Consider the following 16,968-nt stretch of genomic DNA (forward strand, 5'->3'; position numbering starts at 1 on the left):
AAAACATGGCAGGGGAACTGTCTGGTCTTGTTTTTTCTCATAGGGTCTGCAGTGACCATTTTTGCATGTGAATCACTCTCTTTTAAACATTTTTATTATTAACATTGTTGCTGTTACTGTTCATTTCTTATCTCACTGCTGTTCCAGTAAATTGTTCTTCTCTCAATCCGTAATGTTTTGTGCCTCCAATTGGAGGCGGGATGGAGGGGGAGCAGTGTGGGGGAGTTTTTTAGTGAGAGTACTAAATTGGAGAATACCATTTCTAAACCATGACAAGTAAGGCATTCTACATTTGTAGACAGGATTAAGGTAGCGATCTCTAGTTACACAGGCAGCACAACCAGAACTGAACAGCTTTTAGACAAAGAATGTCCATGAAGATATATTTACTGTGAAAAAAGGTGAAAAACAATATATTCCTTAAACAAAAACATAAAACAATGAGCCATAGAAGGCAACAAATCTCTCCAGATGAAAAGGACTGTAAAAATAGCACTTACACTGAAGAATGGAGAATTGGAGGAACATCTCAGGTCATAAAGCCCAATATCCTCCCAAAAATAACCACATAATGTTTTCACACAAAGCTTTTATTTTCTCCATATCTTCTTTTAGATTCAAGGTAAGCATTTCAGATCTTCTTTGCCCCTGCAGCTTCTTATAAACATGTACACATTTAAACCTTTTCTTACCTAAATCAGTAGTAGATTAAGGTGTTTCAAATGTTTTAACCACACTATAAAAGTTTGCATGGTGAAAATGTGTTCAATATTGTTTTATATGAAGAGGCTTAAAAATGAGAAAAAAGGAATGGTAAAGCTGATAACCTTTGGTACACTCTGAAATTCACAAAGTTTCCAACTTCTGGGGGAAAGACAGTACTTTTAGCGTCCAGAGTGTAACAATACTGGCAAAGAAACTGGAGAATTTACAGTAAGACAAAACATTGCAAAAATTATTCAGGATACAAACTGTTTGCAAAGATGTCTTCCGAAAATCCCAGTAATTTATGCCAACTACATCCCTTGAATTGTACAAATCCTTTGCTGCATTAGTTCAATATCTTGAACTACAGTCTTAATCAATCTGTATCACAAGCCCATTTTTCTGTGTTTTTTCTTCCCTACAAAAATACTGAATCAGTTACTTGGCATTAAATATTTCAATATTAAATGTGGGCTTTGAAAATAAGAAGAGCAAGATTTTAAAGATGCTGTAATGAAGGACTGGATTAATGTGATAACATTATATGTTAAAATCTTAGCAAGTTGTCTATCTGCCAGCAAAGACAAGAACTTCTGCAGCACAGTTTACCTCAAACTCTAAACTCTATTGTGTATCTAAAACAGGTCACATGAACTGCACTATGAAAATGTTTACATTTTCACTGACTTTAAAGTGAGATTATGGTAAATATAGATGACTAAACTGCAAAACTCTAAAGTAAGGGAAGACCCATCCTGTTCAGATGAAACGGAAGTTATTTGTCAGCTGCTTCTTTTAATCTATGAGGATCTGAGTTCCAGAACATTTATATTTGGGTTTGGTGTTTTTGTTTGTTTGTTTCCCAGCTGTAGCTTAGAACTTAAAATGAAAACATCTGTGAAAGTTCTTTAAAATGATATCTTAAAAGAATCATTATTCCAGATATTATGCTCTACAAGCACGTTAGGTCAAATGCTTTAGAGCAGGTAATTTCATCAAAATTCTTACCTCTCAGTACCATTCGGTGATATCACATTTTAAAGCTTCTTAGTTTTATTTTAAATATTGATATGTTTTTTACTGAGCACATATATATATACAAAAAGCCATATAAACTCTTACCTTACAATGAGTGTTCAATAAAGCAGTACTGACAGGAAATACTTAGAAAGCTCTGGAAAACCTTTCTGATATTTTTCAACAAAATTATTTTTAATAATAACTCAGATGATTATATCAGTTCAATTCAGAAAATAATTTTCTATTTTTTATGACTCAAGCTGGTACCCAGAACTACACTGGAATTTGTTCAGTGTGGGGTATGCCCAACCCCTGCCCTGGAGGGATCTCTGCTGAAATAAGAAATTTTGCGATCGCCCAGCAGGACTCCCTGGAAAGGCAACCACTTTGGTCACGGCGAGGAAAGGCAGACCCACAATCCTTTGGGAGACACTATGCAGATCATTCTGTAACCCATTGGCCTGTTCCCATCCCAGATCCTCTGTAATCCATTGGTCCCTTGCTGATCCCCTGTAACCCTATAAAAGCAAGCTCTCTGGGGCCCGTCCCAGAGAGGGTGGGTTCTCATCCCTGGCTCCCCCCTTTGCTGGAGGGGACCCATAATAAAGCTACCTCTGTGCGGAACCAGCCACACGAGCCTTCTCATCTCTCTCTCTGGTCTGGCTTGGCCTGGAGGCTGCCCTGCAGAGCTGAGCTGGAATCACAAGCTGATATCACTAAAGAGCTGACAGCCTCTGCAAGGGCCCTCCTGCCAGCAGCTGAGAGGAAGACACCGGACCTCGGGAAGGCGATTCCTTTCGGGACCATCTCCCTGGACCGGTCACCTCTTCCTGGGTCAGAGCCACTGACCCTCATCTCCAGCTGTAATAGTTCAGTATACAAAAAAAAAAAAAAAAAAAAAAAAAAAAGAAACAGTCACATTTCTTTTAAGTTGCACAGAAGAAAAGTGTCTGCCCAAGGTATAATTAAACAGAAGGTTCATTTTTGTTTTAAAAATGAGAAACCAGTGGACCCTTTCAGTAACACAAGAGAATGCTATCAGTAACAGGCAACTGTTCAATATCTGTTACACTTACATTTTGTTTAATTTAAAGCAAGAGAACAAAAGTCATAGACTGGTTTGGGTTGGAAGGGACCCTTAAAGATTATCTAGTTCCAACCCTCACTATCATGGGCAGGGGCACCTTCCACTAGACCAGCTTGCTCAAAGCACCATCCAGCCTGATCTCGAATGCTTCCAGGAACTGGACATCCATAGCTTCTCTGGGCAACCTATGCCAGTGTCTCACCACCCTCACAGTAAAAGACTTCTTATGTCCAGTGTGAATCTACTCTCTTTCAGTTTAAACCACCACCCTTTGTCTTGTCACTACAGGCTTTTGGAAAATGTCCCTCTCCATCTTTCTCACAAGCCCCCTTGATATACTGCAAGGTTGTAACTAAGATCTTCCCTAAGCCTTCTCCTCTCCAGGCTGAATAACTCCAGCTCTCTCTATTGGTCTTCATAGGCTTCAGCCCCTTGATCATTTTTGTGGGCTTTCTCTGCATCTGCCAGAAGAACTGCCAGAAGCCACTGTTCCCACACCATTTCAACATTTCTGCGTTCAGTTGAACCATTGTGCCAGTTTGGAGTCACCCCAAGACAACCATTAAATGAACAGTGCAACAGCTTAGCTTAAACCCACTTCTGTCATCAGTTAAGATGTTCTGCCAAACTTTGCACTGGTCTAGTTCAATGGAAAAATTAAATATCCGCTAAAAGGAATATTGACAGGTGAGCGTTTGAAGAGTGATAGAGGCATTCAGGGTTAAAGGAATCTCAATTTGTCAGTGTATCATCTCTTAGAACACATTTGTCAAGATCAGCATTCTAAGATAATCAGAAAAAAAAAGTTGCAAGAGCAAAGGTCAAAGCCACCATAAATTCTAGTAGGATTAACAAGAACTCTGTAAACATTCCCATTTACTTTTTGTTAGACTTCTTTCTATATGTAGTGATTTCTGATTGCTGTGAGAATTAAGGACCCTTCTCTCAGATGATGCATAACAGAACCATCAGGTTCTTCCACCATGCTTAAATAAAGTTGGTCAGTACAATTCCTTCCTACAATGGACGAAAAAGAGGAATTAACCCAAGCAACATAACTTGCAATCTGAAATGTTACCAATCTCGTAGGCATTCTGTTCTGGGCTTTTACTCAGTTTCTGGTACAGAAAACACAAATAGGACACATCTGTTAACTATGTTCTGGAATTAACCTCCACATAAAACAAAACCAGAGACAGTCCCAGTTCCAGACCTTCAAAGCACCAAAATGGACAAACGGGACATAGCATAAATTGATACTTTCAGTTGCAGGCAAAGACAGAAGAATGGTTTGTTATGTAAGGTATGTGATCCTGAAAACATCATAAGATCCTGCACTATGAAAACATTCTCCTGTTGTAAGAGCAGGATATGACAGTGGAGGAGGACTCTTGAAGCCAAGCATCAGATAAAGGCATGGGTTAACTCAGGCTGCAAGAGTTAGGCAGTCTAGGAGTGGGACCATTTACTAGGGCATTTAGTGATAGGGTAAGAGGCAATGTTTTTAAGTATTACTGGCTTCAAATCGAAAGAGGGGAGGTTTAGATATTAGGATGAAATTCCTTAGTGTGAGGGTGTCAAGGAACTGGAAGAGATTGCTCAGAAAAGTTGTCATCCCTGGAAGAGCACAAGGTCAGGCTGGATGGGGCTCTGAGCAACCTGGTCTAGTGGAAGGTGCCCCTGACCATAGCAGGGGGTTTGGGACTAGCTGACCCTCAAGGTCCCTTCCATCACATAGCATTCTATGATTTTATGAGGCAGAAATATAAAAAATATATAAACATTAAAAAAAACCCATCAAAACTATAAATAAGTCACACCAGCCTTGGAGGGAATTGTAAAAAGAAAAATTGAAGCTAGAGGTCTCTCTACATATAGTTTATGTTTTCTCCAACAACAGCATATAATTGGGCAAAATAAATAACACTTTCTTCTAGAGAAGCAACTTCCTTATTGCTGTACTGGACTGCAGGCACCAAAGAGAAGTGTTAGGACATGCAAAAGCACAGATAATATTAAGTAACTGCATGCTACTCAGGAGAAAACCAGAGGGGTTATTGCTCAGAAACCCCTTTAAGAAACAATAAGTTATACTCTTCACTCCAGTTAGATAATTTCCTGTTATCTCAGAGCAATCAAGTGTTTGAAGGAAGACATCCAAAGATGCAGTCCATTCAGAGATCAAACTAATAACACAGACCACACATTTTGGAAGAGATCCAAAGACCATCACATAAATGCAAAACCCTCTACCATTTTACTTGTTATTCATGGAAAGTCCTTTTATTGAAAAATATGCACAAAGTCTTTGAAATAAACCTCTATACTAAAAATATTGGAAAACAGTGTAAATACGGTTCATATATTTTCAAATAGTCACCACATAACATTTTCCTATTTGCAGGGCTAATATAAAAGCATATCCATGAAGAGATGAGTTCCAAAACATCTACAATAAGCATATTTGCCAACCATCTGTGCAAAAAAGCAGTCTAACTTAGATTTAAACACAGAAAAAAAAAATAGATTCCCAGCCCAGCAGTGGAACAGCACACCTGATCAAACATAAGACTAAGCATGGAAACATTCTAGTTTGAATATAGCAACAAAGACCAGGAAGACTGTGGGTTAATCAAAGCTGCCAGGATTTGCCTATATATCTAACTCTTCTATATGTAGCTCAGTATTCAAGTGCATTTTTGAGTTATTGACAACATTCAAGGCATACCTCTAAAAAACAGTATTTGACATGCCAGATGCTGGACTTGCTGTCAATGGGGTTTTTTCACATAATAGCCTTACAGTTAGAGCACTCTCTAAGAAAGCACTAAATTACATCTTAAAAACTGAGATATTTCATACCATCAGCTTCTAGCAGAGAAGAACAAGTGGGGAAATACCCACCCCTAAGGGTTAAGCTCAGTGAAGGACTTACTACTACTTCTTCAGTGGCATCAGTAAAGAAAGACCAAAAGATTAATGGGACCCCAGTAAAACAAAATCCAATCTAGCTCACGTTTACACCCTTAGCTTGAGCAGCAGGGCTCTACTCCATGCCCCCAGTACTGTTTTCATAGTATATGGTAAGAAAAAAATAGTACATTACATAAACAGCATAAAAAAGCTGTCAAAGAGGTCTCAATCTCTGTCCTGTCAATCCTGCTGAAAGACATGGAATACTCCTCTGCCATGTATTTAAATGAAAATATCCATTTTCTTCTAGTTTCCCCTCCCTACCTATTTCCCATTGTCCATCTTTATCAGTGGTTATACTTGCAATGAAAGTATGAATTACCAGAATTCAAATATATTTGAGAAATTGTAAGAAATTGTAATGGTGCTTACTTAGCCTTAAAGGGTCGAATTCAATATTGAATGCAGTAAGAAGACATTTCTTCTGTTGGTGCCAAGGACTTCTATGTAATATATCATCTGGACAGACTACAATACAACTGGTGAGGCAATCTCAGTGTCAGTTTGGTACTCACATTGACAGGTAGTACGTTGTAGAGGCCACCAAGTTCAAAGCACTGGTTTTATCTCAAAAATTGATCCTACTTCAAAAGGAGCAGCTGGGACATTACATAAAGAAACAGAATTTTAATATTTTACTTTTCTTATTTAATGTCATGAAAGTATAATTTTTGATTTCTATATACAAATGAGACTGAAAAAAGTTTTACTAATGACAGTTGCTCTCTATGTCACATCCTGCATGCAGGGTTTGGGAAAAATACATACACAGTAATTCTTGCAGAAAACATAATAAAGTTACAGATCAGGTAAACAGATTTTTAAAAAATCTGTGGTTTTCAGTTTTGAAAACAGAAGAAGTTACCTAAATGATAACAGATCAATAACAGGAGCTATAGGCTTTCATATAGAGGTAGCTTATTTTCATCCAACATAAATGGGCAGTGACCATTTACCATCTGACAGCTGTTCAGTAGCTGATACATGATGATATGGTAGCTCCTGTTGTAGAAGTGGCCAGGTGACAGTCACAGTTAATTGCCATCCCTGCTGGCAGTCTCAAAGAGCATAAGTAAGAACAGTAAGACCTAGAGACCATAGTAGCCCGTGTCTTTTAGACAGAGAGCAGCTCCTGAACAGGACAATGAAAAGATATTTCTCAAATGTGCAGTGTCTACCCAATATGTAACAGGATCTCAATTTAAGGTGAGGTCAATATAATATAATATAATATAATATAATATTTTTTCATGGTTTAACTCCAGCCAGGAACCAAGGCCCAGACAGCCGCTCACTCTCTCCCCACGAGCAGGACTGGGGAGAGAATCAGAAAGGTAAAGGCCAGAAAACTTGTGGATTGAGATAAAGACAGTTTAGTAGGGAAAGCAAAATCCATGCACACAAGCAAAACAAAACAAGGAATTAATTCATTCCTTCCCATGGGCAGGCAGGTGTTCAGCCATCCCCAGGAAAGCTGGACTCCATCATGCATAACAGTGACTTGGGAAGACGAACACCATCACTTGAAACCTTTCCCCTTCTTCCTTCTTCCCCCCGTTTCATATACTGAGCATGGTGTCACATGGTCTGGAATGGCCTTTTGGTCAGTTGGGGTCACCTGTCCTGACTGTGTCTCCTCCCAGCCTCCCAGGTACCCCCAGTTTCCTCACCAGTGTGGCAACAGGAAAAGCAGAAAAGGCTTTGGCTCTGTGTAAGCCCTGCTCAGCAACAGCAAAAACATCTCTGTATTATGTTATGGGAAATACTTTGCATTTTGGACTTTTAGATTCTTTTTTCCTAGTACTATCACCATTTAGTAAGCACAAATGCTGGGTTTCATACTGTTTCTTCCATACACAATATTTAAAGCAAGAAGGTCAATTTTCCAAGTACCATTCAGTTTTGGTAGCTCTTTTCAAAAAAAACATTTACTCACCCTTAGAAGTATTACCTTAACAGAACAGCACAGGGCTCTAATGTTCTATTCCTTATGCTTACTAAACAGTATAAAATAAGGAAAAGCAAAAGCTTGTAACAGCCACAACTTTGCTAAAAGCTGATTCATATATTGCTTACAAAGTTACCATTTACATATAAAAAGCTCCTCAATATTTATAGCAAAGTCAACTGAATAAATGCACTAAAAAAAATAGTTCTGAATCACAACTATGTTATTTAGATTCCTGATGTAGCAGGCAGCTGTGATACCACATAGAATTTCTTTAATTTGACCAAACTTTCTAACATGGCAAAATACATACTCCAGTTCATGAATACTCCCTACTCATTTTACCTTTACAACAGTAAAAAACACAACGTGAGGTATTCACTGCAGGTACTTCTCTCTGGTTTACTCCTGTTCATTAGACAAGTGTGCAAGATGCATGTCTGGAATCCAAAAATGCCACAACTCTTTTAATTCTGAATTGCCACAAAGGTGGCCACCCTCTACCAGAAGAGCCTTCTGAGGCTGTTTTTACATTTACTGATGCTTCTGTTAAGTAAACTAACTCCTTGCTGGTCACACCAAGGACCAAAAAAAGCCTATTTCTACTACTTTGTTTTTGTCTTCCCCTGTTGAGAGCCTACCAAATCAGACCATTTTCCTTCAGATGGAGAATATTACATTATATTTATCACTATAGCAACTAACCTAATTGATTTGATGCAGGTTTCTCTTCCACCATAGGATGGAGCCATTATCCCTAAGTATAATCTAAACATTTAAGAAAGAAAAAATTATCAGTTTATCATTTTACCACATCAATAGTAATATGATTGGGCTTCAGATATTAAAGTATAAATGAAAGTCTAATGGGTTGTACATGTACATCCAGAACATTCTTTATAAATGTGCTTATCTGTCAAGTGGAACTTAAGAGTATGGTGTTTACTGGTTGTTCCCAGTAACAGGGATGACTATTGTACAACAAATACACTTCCAGAAACAAAGATTCACAAAGTAATTAGGAGAAAGAGAAGCAATGTTCAAGTAACTGATTCAGGAATAAGCTTTGTCAGACTAACAGATTAAAAATGGAAAGAGGCAAGATAGATCAAAAATTTTACTTACAGTGCTATTAAGAAAGGAAAAATTGAAAAGTTCTTTTCCAGATTTTGTTTTGGAGGCTGAAGGGTTTGATTGCAGTAGAATGATACAGTGAGAGATAATAAAATATTAAGTTCCTATAATTATTTTGATAATATATTCACCTTTATTGGTATACTTCCATATACCTGACAACAAGGTGTGGGGGAAAATAGAGAACACCTTATATAGTCAAATTCATTTCTTTTACTTCCTAAGAAATATCACAATCCTGTTATTTTTAAAGCGTTTTTTAAAGTCATCATGTCCCCTCCAACACCAGATCTGCTTTTCTTCAGAAAAAGGCATCAGATGAAAAAAAGACTGATTAAATTTTAGCTGATTTTTAAAAGAATTCATAAAATCTGAAGTGCTGCTTTACCTAGAAATAGCTTCACTTTTTTTTCATCTTGATTTTTCACAGAGCAAAAACCATTTTTTGCAATGTCTCAAATACTACCACTAGAGAAAATATTCATGATGCTTCATTAACATTTGGAATTGCAATTGTCAAATCAGTGAAGCATTACATAAATGGTGGAGTGTTTTGACACTGCATATTTTAAGCAGCATGGTGCTTTTCAGTGCTATATGAAATGAAGAGTGTACTACATATTTGAGGAACACCATCTACACTGGCTGAGAGAACTAATTAGAAACTGGTCTTTAAGCACACCAGAAAATGCCTTCAGATTATCAGCCAACATTTGCATTTTTCATCGGTAAACAATGCAAAAAATAAACAATGAACAATATGTAGCAATTCAAATGGATTACTTCATTTTTAGGACAAAACACTGTCAAACTTCACAATGCTGAAAATAAATAATTTTTGAAGTGTCAGAGTTTATGCTAATTCTTTTTGAGGCCATGTTGGTAGAAAATATATGCACAGAAGATCTCATATATTCTCATAAAAAGCCTGTGACTCTCTGGACACTTCTAGCACAAACTTAATAAAATATTTCCTATCACTAATATCAAGCTGAATTCCTTTTACATTGAACTATTCATTCTGTAATATGCACTCCTAATATACAATAAATTCTTTTAAAACTCACTATGTTGTTTATTATATCCTTTATATTAACACATTGAATATAGCATTATGTACAAAATTATATTATTAAAAGTGTGGCCTGTTTATTATGATTTTATTAATGAGAAGCGTAATGCAAAATGTGCCAAATTACAAAAAAATATTACAAAATATGTTATTCTTTTTGGAGTAATGCCCTTTCAGTGTCATCACTATGAAGAGCCTCTATAATATGCAAAACAAAAGTGAACTAAAGGTTCTCCTAACCAATTACAATCTTGTTTCAAAAAAAACCCAGAACACACACACAGAGAAATGGTCAATGTAATGTAGTTGGAGGGAATGGAATAGAGGGTTAAGAAATGCAGCAGGCATGCTCCTGCAAATTCCTGCAAAATAGAAAGCATCTATTTCCTATTCATCATAGCCTACACCTATTACAGCTCAACAAGACAAGCCTAGTGCAAAATCTTTTATGCTACAGCTAATGAAAGCAATATGCACCATGGGTAAATTACAGACTCCATTCAGTTCAGGGGGGAAAAATACAGTGTAGATTCATTTTGGCAAAGCTATGCGGGTCCTCTCTGATAAACTGTGTCCTTTTTTTATTATTGTGTAAAAACTGCTTTTTCTATTCTCTTTGCAAGTTTCCCACTCTGGTGCTATGGACTAACTTGCATTCCTTGACTTGAAGTATGGGCATTAGCTCCATTTACATTATATAACTGCTTGAAAACAATTCTTGCTGAAAGCAAAACAAAACAAACAAACGAAAAGCAGGTAAAATTAAAGACTTTTAAAAGTATTTATAGTCCGAGTACCTGATTCTAACAGATACCTTATCTGCAACAGTGTGATTAATGGAAAATCTATCAAGACTGAAAAAAGAATATAAAAACTCTACCAATAACCTGAGATGCAGCTCTAAAACTGGCAACATGGACTTACTAAACTGCTGAGGATATGCTAAGAAAGTGCCAAGATTTTTCTCTTATGGCATTTCAGAGGATCACATATGATCCCAGGGATGTTAAGACATCTGTCACTTGATTAAGTATGTGCTTCCTAAAAGAATGAACATAAGCAAACCAGCTCCTCTTCATGGAAGGTGGGCAGAGTTAGGAGAATGTGTAGAGGAGGGAGCAGCCTAGGAGGAATTGGTAATATCTGACACTAAGCAGTGAACAGTGAATCAGAGTTACTACCGCTAGAAAGTTTGTTTCTAAAATCCAAGAGACGTTACTGTTTGGACTGGAAATGTCACATCTACAACCTAAGGATATCTCATTCTCCTGAGAAGCAGCAGCATTAAAGTGTCAGTCTACCTACTTTATCATAGAGGAGTGGGGGGAGATGTGCTGAGGGCCAAGTCTAAGGCACAGTACCTATGTCTGCCAGTTTCAGAGCTTGGCCTTTGCCTGAAGCGTTACCGCAGATGGGAAGAGCAGAGATTTGTGCCCAGCAAAAGCACCGGACAAATATGTACTTACTGCAGTAAGCGATTAGGAGACTAGCCAGGATCATGATAGCCCAGAAAGTTGAGGACATGCTTGGCAAGGCGTTGGCATCTTTCCTACTGCTTCTCCTGGGAGATGGAGCCATTGAAGCCACTTCCCCGGTGGGGGGAAAGTCAGACAGTTTCACCAGCCAGCTCTCCCCTTGACTGATGGCCTTTCTCCACATGTAATCCTCAAGGAAGGCATCTTCCAACGTCTTTGCTGTTCATCATCAGCAACATGGTCCTGCTGCAGGAATCATCTTCCAGCCAGAAAGCCAAGGCGACTCTAATGCATGCAGGGCTTGGGCACAGTGGCCACAGCCAGCTTCCCTCCTGTCACTGCAGTGGGATTCACTAGCCTGGAGGGTTTCACTGCGATTTGGATGCCTCGCGTGGTACTGAGCTTCAAAGATGTCCCACGAACGAGCCTTTTTTTTTTTTTTTTTTCCCTTTCTTTTTTTTTTAATTTGCAGAACTTATTCCGCTTGCTGTCCTTTCCCCTGCCTCCCCCTCCCCGGTGGCAGCCCCCGCAGGCGGAGCGCGGGCCCCGGAGGTGCTAACGCGGGGCCTCCCCCGCCCGCCCGCCGCTCTACGGCGACCCCCGCTCAGGGCGCCGCCGCCCCCCAGCCCAGGGCAGCATGGCCGCGGGGGCCACCGAGGGGCGAGGGCAGCCCGGCGCCACCGCCGCCCGCCCGCCCGCCGGGCAGGGCTCCGCCAGGCAGCTCCGCGCTGCGAGGGTGATCCGCGCCCCGGCCCGGCGCCCCCAGGCCGAGGACAGCCCCGTCCCCTCCCGGCCTGTCCAGCCTGGGCTCCCCTCCCGACCGGTCCTGCGGCTCGACGGGGCGGAGGCGCGAGAGGCGGCCGGGACACTTTAGGCGGAGGGTCGGCAGCGGGTCTCCTCCTCTCCGTGCGCCGCCCGCTCCGCTCTCAGGCTCTGCCGCTACAGCGGCGCCGGCCCTTCAAGTAAAGGGAAGCGGGAGGAGGAGGAGGAGGGGGCCGGCGGTCACGCCCACAGGTGCACAGCGCTCCGAGCGGAGCGGTCCTTCCCCCTCGCCGCTCCGCTCGCGCGTCCCCGCCGGAGGAGCGCGCCCGCCCCGGGGCTCGCATCGCCCCCGGCCCCGCGCCGCTCCCCTCTCCCGCTCCCGGGGCGGCGCCCGGCGGGTTTAGGGAGGGAGGGGCTGCGGGGCGACTGTCCCTGTCCCCGCAGAGGCTGCTGCCAGCCCTGCGGGGCCGGAGGTGGGCGCGGGCTGTGCGGCGGGCAGGGGCCGTGGGGCGAGCCCTGTGCCTCGGCAGGGCAGAGGCGGCTCCGGCCCCCAGCGTCTGCCCACGGCCGCCAGCGGAGTGGTGGCGCGGGGCGGGGAACCGAGCAGAGGGGAAGGGAGCGGAGCCGGTGCCCGCCCAGAGCCCCCTCTGGGAGTCTTTGCCCTCGGCTGAGACGGGGTCTCGACAGAAGGAAAACTGGCCCAGGGAATTGTCTTTCCCCGTCCCCTCACCTGCACGGTGCGGCTCGAAATCTCCACGGTGTACTGCGCCTCGACACGACCATAGATGCTAAAGGAAACAACTCCTCATTATGTATCCATCTGCGGTCCTTATGGGGACTGCTGTTGGCACGCGGTTTCTGTCGCTGAAATGACAGCAACACATCGTTATGAAACCCACTTTAGAGGTCTTGAGTTCACATGTGTGCCAGTATCCTTTATGATAAAAAGCTTAAATGTTTTAAGAGGGACCAGGTAGTTGAGCTTTTCCATTCGGAGTCTCCATAGCAATGTCTTCAAATTAATATTTTAAGTTCTGCAGAAGGTAGTCACGTTCCAAGTACATGCAGGATCGGCAGACTAGAAGAGGAGCTTGGTCACAAAATGTCCCCATTATCTCCTCCTGTGTTTTACTTGCATAATGAAAATGCCATGAAAAAGCTCATCCATATTCCTTCAGAAGCCCCAGGTTTGTCTGGTTGTTTGCCATTATAAACATCTGGACTTAAAACTGCATGTGAATGATGCAATATTCACAAGACAGGACTGTAAGGACTTTTTTAGTACAGCTGCACTTGACTAGATACTTGTAACTAAGTTCAGTTTTGCACCATGAGGATGTTGCTGATGTAATGTCTTCGAGAAGATTTTCTACCAGAAAGGTTTCATCCTGAACTGGTAGGGCAATAGATTAATGTGTACAAACATGCTTCAGAGATGAAATTTTAACTATTATTTGAGTACAACTACATTTGGGTACCAGAACATCTCCTTCCAAGATGTGACTTTCTTTTCCCTTATTTTCATGGGAATTTCTTTTCTAGTATATTTGAAAACTAGAATAGAGCACAAGTCAAGCATTAAGACAACATGCTAAGCTGTATTCTCCTTCCCCATATAATTTAAAAGACTATTTGTATGTAGAGACTAAATCTTTGCATCACCTTCCATCCCTGACTTAGACACTATATTTTCCTTCTAAGTCAATATAAATTCGTCATCCTCCTTGGAATCCTGAAGTATTACTTCAATTTTATGTTGTGAAGTTGTACAGCTTCATGAGTTTTTCTAAAGACTAGGACTCTCAAAATTCCTATTCTCAGACTAGATGTAAAAAAGTGTTAAGCAATAAAAATGGCTCTGCATGATGTGGTGGTGTTTATTGCAATTCCAGGACTAACATGTAAATTAAGCAGCTTTCTGTATTTATGAAAAAAATTTATTTCCGTTACATCTGTGAGTAATGAATGTCCAGTAAAATTGCATATTTTAAAAATTACTATAAAGAAAAAGCATGAGTATCTTGAAATGAGATATATAGTATGATGTATAGATTAGAAGACTCTAAAGCCGTAAGGGACAGCTGCAGCAGTATATAGGCCACTATACCTTTCAGTAGGGTCCACAGAATTTATATAATAGATCTTTACCCAAGAAGTTGTGGTTAGACAGGAGGATTTCCCTTGGAAATACATCCAGCTTCCAGTCTGAGGAGCGGGAATCATGATTACTGTTCACCTAAATACAGCTTGAAGGTTGATGCAGAAGCTAAAGGCTTGCTTTGATAATTCTGAGGACTGACATTCTTCGCTTGAGACCAAGTTAATTCCCGTGCTGGAGAACTACTCAGTTATTCAGAAAGTAAGGCACTACTCACTGAATACAGGAACCACAGAGCTGGGGCCTTGGTGTTTCTATACAACTACCTGTAATAGTTTTACAGAGAAATTTTAAATTAAGAAACATTTTCAAACATTACATTCTAATTTGATTGTCAAAGACAAGACTTAAAACCACTCTTAAAATGTAATTTTAGGTCACTGCTGATTTGTTTTGTGGGTGCACGTTGATCTCCAGTAACGGCCTGGCTGTTCTGCATGGTCTTGTATTGAAAAGTATTTCCTCCTGCAGTGACACTATTCACAATGTAAAGTCTTACTGAAGGAAAAAGTGGCAGAATGTGATCTCAAATTAATTTGCTTACCCCGTTCTTGATATGTTCCTCTCACATTGATTTTCAAGGAAAATGTGTGAGGCCTGTTTTTATCGCCTCCCTAATCTCCCAAGAAATCCCAGTATTCAGATTTGTGTGTACAGAAATGTAAGAAAGAGTGATTAAAGTCATGGACAGATGTCTGAAAGCTGAAAAGAAAATAAAAACCCAAGTTAAAAGCTGTATGTCAAAGTGAAATACCCTTTTCAGAAACCAGATTTGTTCCCATACAGTCAAAGACACAGATCTCTCATTCTGCCATTGCTGTTGGAAGAGTTAATATTTACAAGGAAATTGAAATAATGTTTAAGCTCTTTACTAAGATAGGTTATGCCATTGCTCTAGCTGAAATGATAAGTAAAATGTATCTATTGACTAGAAAAGGCATAGTTTGAAGCCTGTCGTAGGCTGTATTTGTGTGTCAGAGTTTGTCCATAATGTGTATATGCATCACTGCTTTCTGCTAACACATCAGACCTGTGAAGCCTGTGTAGTGATGTTGACCTCTATTACAGGTGAGAGGATAATCTACAGAGGATATATCTATACAGAGGATAAATCTTAGCATTCATTTAGCATCAAGCATGTACATGGTAGAAGGTAGATAATGTTCTTCAGGTCTTTACAGAGAGATCTTCTGTTCTTTTTGAATTTGCTTATTTACTTTGAAAATAGAAGTTTTAAATAAATAGTGAGTAAATTACATGGCATTGCACTGATTCAGTATACTTCAGAGAGAATTACCAATCAATAATATTCAAGCCAACAACTGAGCTTTAGCTTGGGATAAAATAAAATTATTCAGTTGATTCTAAATGTTTGTTTCAAGGAAAAAACAGAATATCTGGCTGGACATTATTGATTAGATTTGTTAATTTTGAGATAAATATTAGCAAAATAGATGTAAAACAATAGCAGCATTTAAAACTTCTTTTTTTTACAATGTTAAAAACATGAACTACATACAAGAGCTGTGTAATATAAGCTTGTTGTTTTAGCTCTAAAGAATTTTCAAAGGAAGAGCAGTAGAGCTTAATACTAAGAAAGTAAGCTCCTCAACTTTGTTTAACCATTTATATTTTCAACAAATTAATTAAACAATTCTGTATGTCTCTTTATAAAAATCCATAGCACCTCTCTGTATGTCTCTTTATAAAAATCCATAGCACCTCTTTAACAACCATAGCAAATATAAAAAAATAGTGCAGGAGAACTTAAATTTTCTTCATCTTTCTTGAGTCAGGGGATACAAATTCATGGTTGAGGAAAAATAATAGTTTTAGTTAGATTTTATGAGGAGCTTTACTGTCTTTGTATTTACTGATCTTAGGCTATCTTTGGAAAAAATATTTTAACTAGACACATGCCTCAATGACTTTTTTTTTAAAATCTGTTTAGTGCCCAGAATATTGACCATCTATTTAGTAGGGAAGCTTTTGCTATTGATTTACATGAAGCAGAAAATTATTGTATTTGTGAACAAAGAAAGAGTAAGGAAGAAAGAGAGACTGTGTAGTTGCATGCTTATTTTATTGTGAAATTATAATTTAGAAAGTTCAGTTCTTCAATAACAGAAATCATATTTGAGTCTAAATGGCAGTGAGCTTCATACATCTGAAATGGTGGGATAAGAAACTTTATTCTTACCCACTAGTTCAGTAAAAGTCTTTGTTTTCAGAGTATTTTAAAATTTGTAGAGAGATATTTTGATACATGTACATGAAAAAGGTTTTTTATGGTCAGTAACAGTAAGGTTCCTAAGAACAATTCTGTTAATGCATAGTCAAATTATATTTAGAGGGAAGCTGTTGACCAAATATAAGTCATGTTACTTTATTGCATTGTGTGGTCTATGTGTTAGGTGTTCTCAGTGCTTTTGTTGATTTTTACAAATGCAAAACTACAACCCTGTTACTTGTAAACTGTGCCTTTTCACTGATCTTCTTTCTTTAGCAGAATCAGAGTACCAGTTAGTAGTGTTCTTTATTTTTTTTCTAGCCATTATTAGTTTAGCTGGGTTTGGGGGTTTTTCCCTAACTTTAATTATCTGCCAGTGATATTATAGATGTCGTGTGATATAG

The 16,968-nt window shown here is 39.6% G+C and overlaps 1 protein-coding gene across 9 annotated transcripts in view; it reads right to left on the reverse strand.

Moving 5' to 3' along the window:
• Positions 1-11,932, reverse strand: part of TAFA5 (TAFA chemokine like family member 5) — a 525,365-nt gene extending 513,433 nt beyond the window's left edge. For 3 of the 9 annotated variants that reach the window (XR_006014447.1, XR_006014446.1, XR_006014445.1), the window contains exon 1: positions 11,406-11,930. Coding sequence is in view for 5 of the 9 variants with exons in the window: in XM_042018262.1 (XP_041874196.1) it covers positions 11,406-11,598 (193 nt within the window). In the remaining 4 variants the exon portion in view is untranslated. Of the gene's footprint in view, positions 1-11,405 lie in introns of all 9 variants that reach the window. The other 6 variants (XM_042018262.1, XM_042018263.1, XM_042018261.1 and 3 more) reach the window with 4 other exon arrangements.
• Between the last annotated feature and the right edge of the window lie 5,036 nt (positions 11,933-16,968).

This window comes from Corvus kubaryi, unplaced genomic scaffold (genome assembly GCF_017639235.1).
Source record: "Corvus kubaryi isolate FWS band 111438036 unplaced genomic scaffold, C.kubaryi_AGA036_p1.0 137, whole genome shotgun sequence".
Taxonomy (NCBI): domain Eukaryota; kingdom Metazoa; phylum Chordata; class Aves; order Passeriformes; family Corvidae; genus Corvus; species Corvus kubaryi.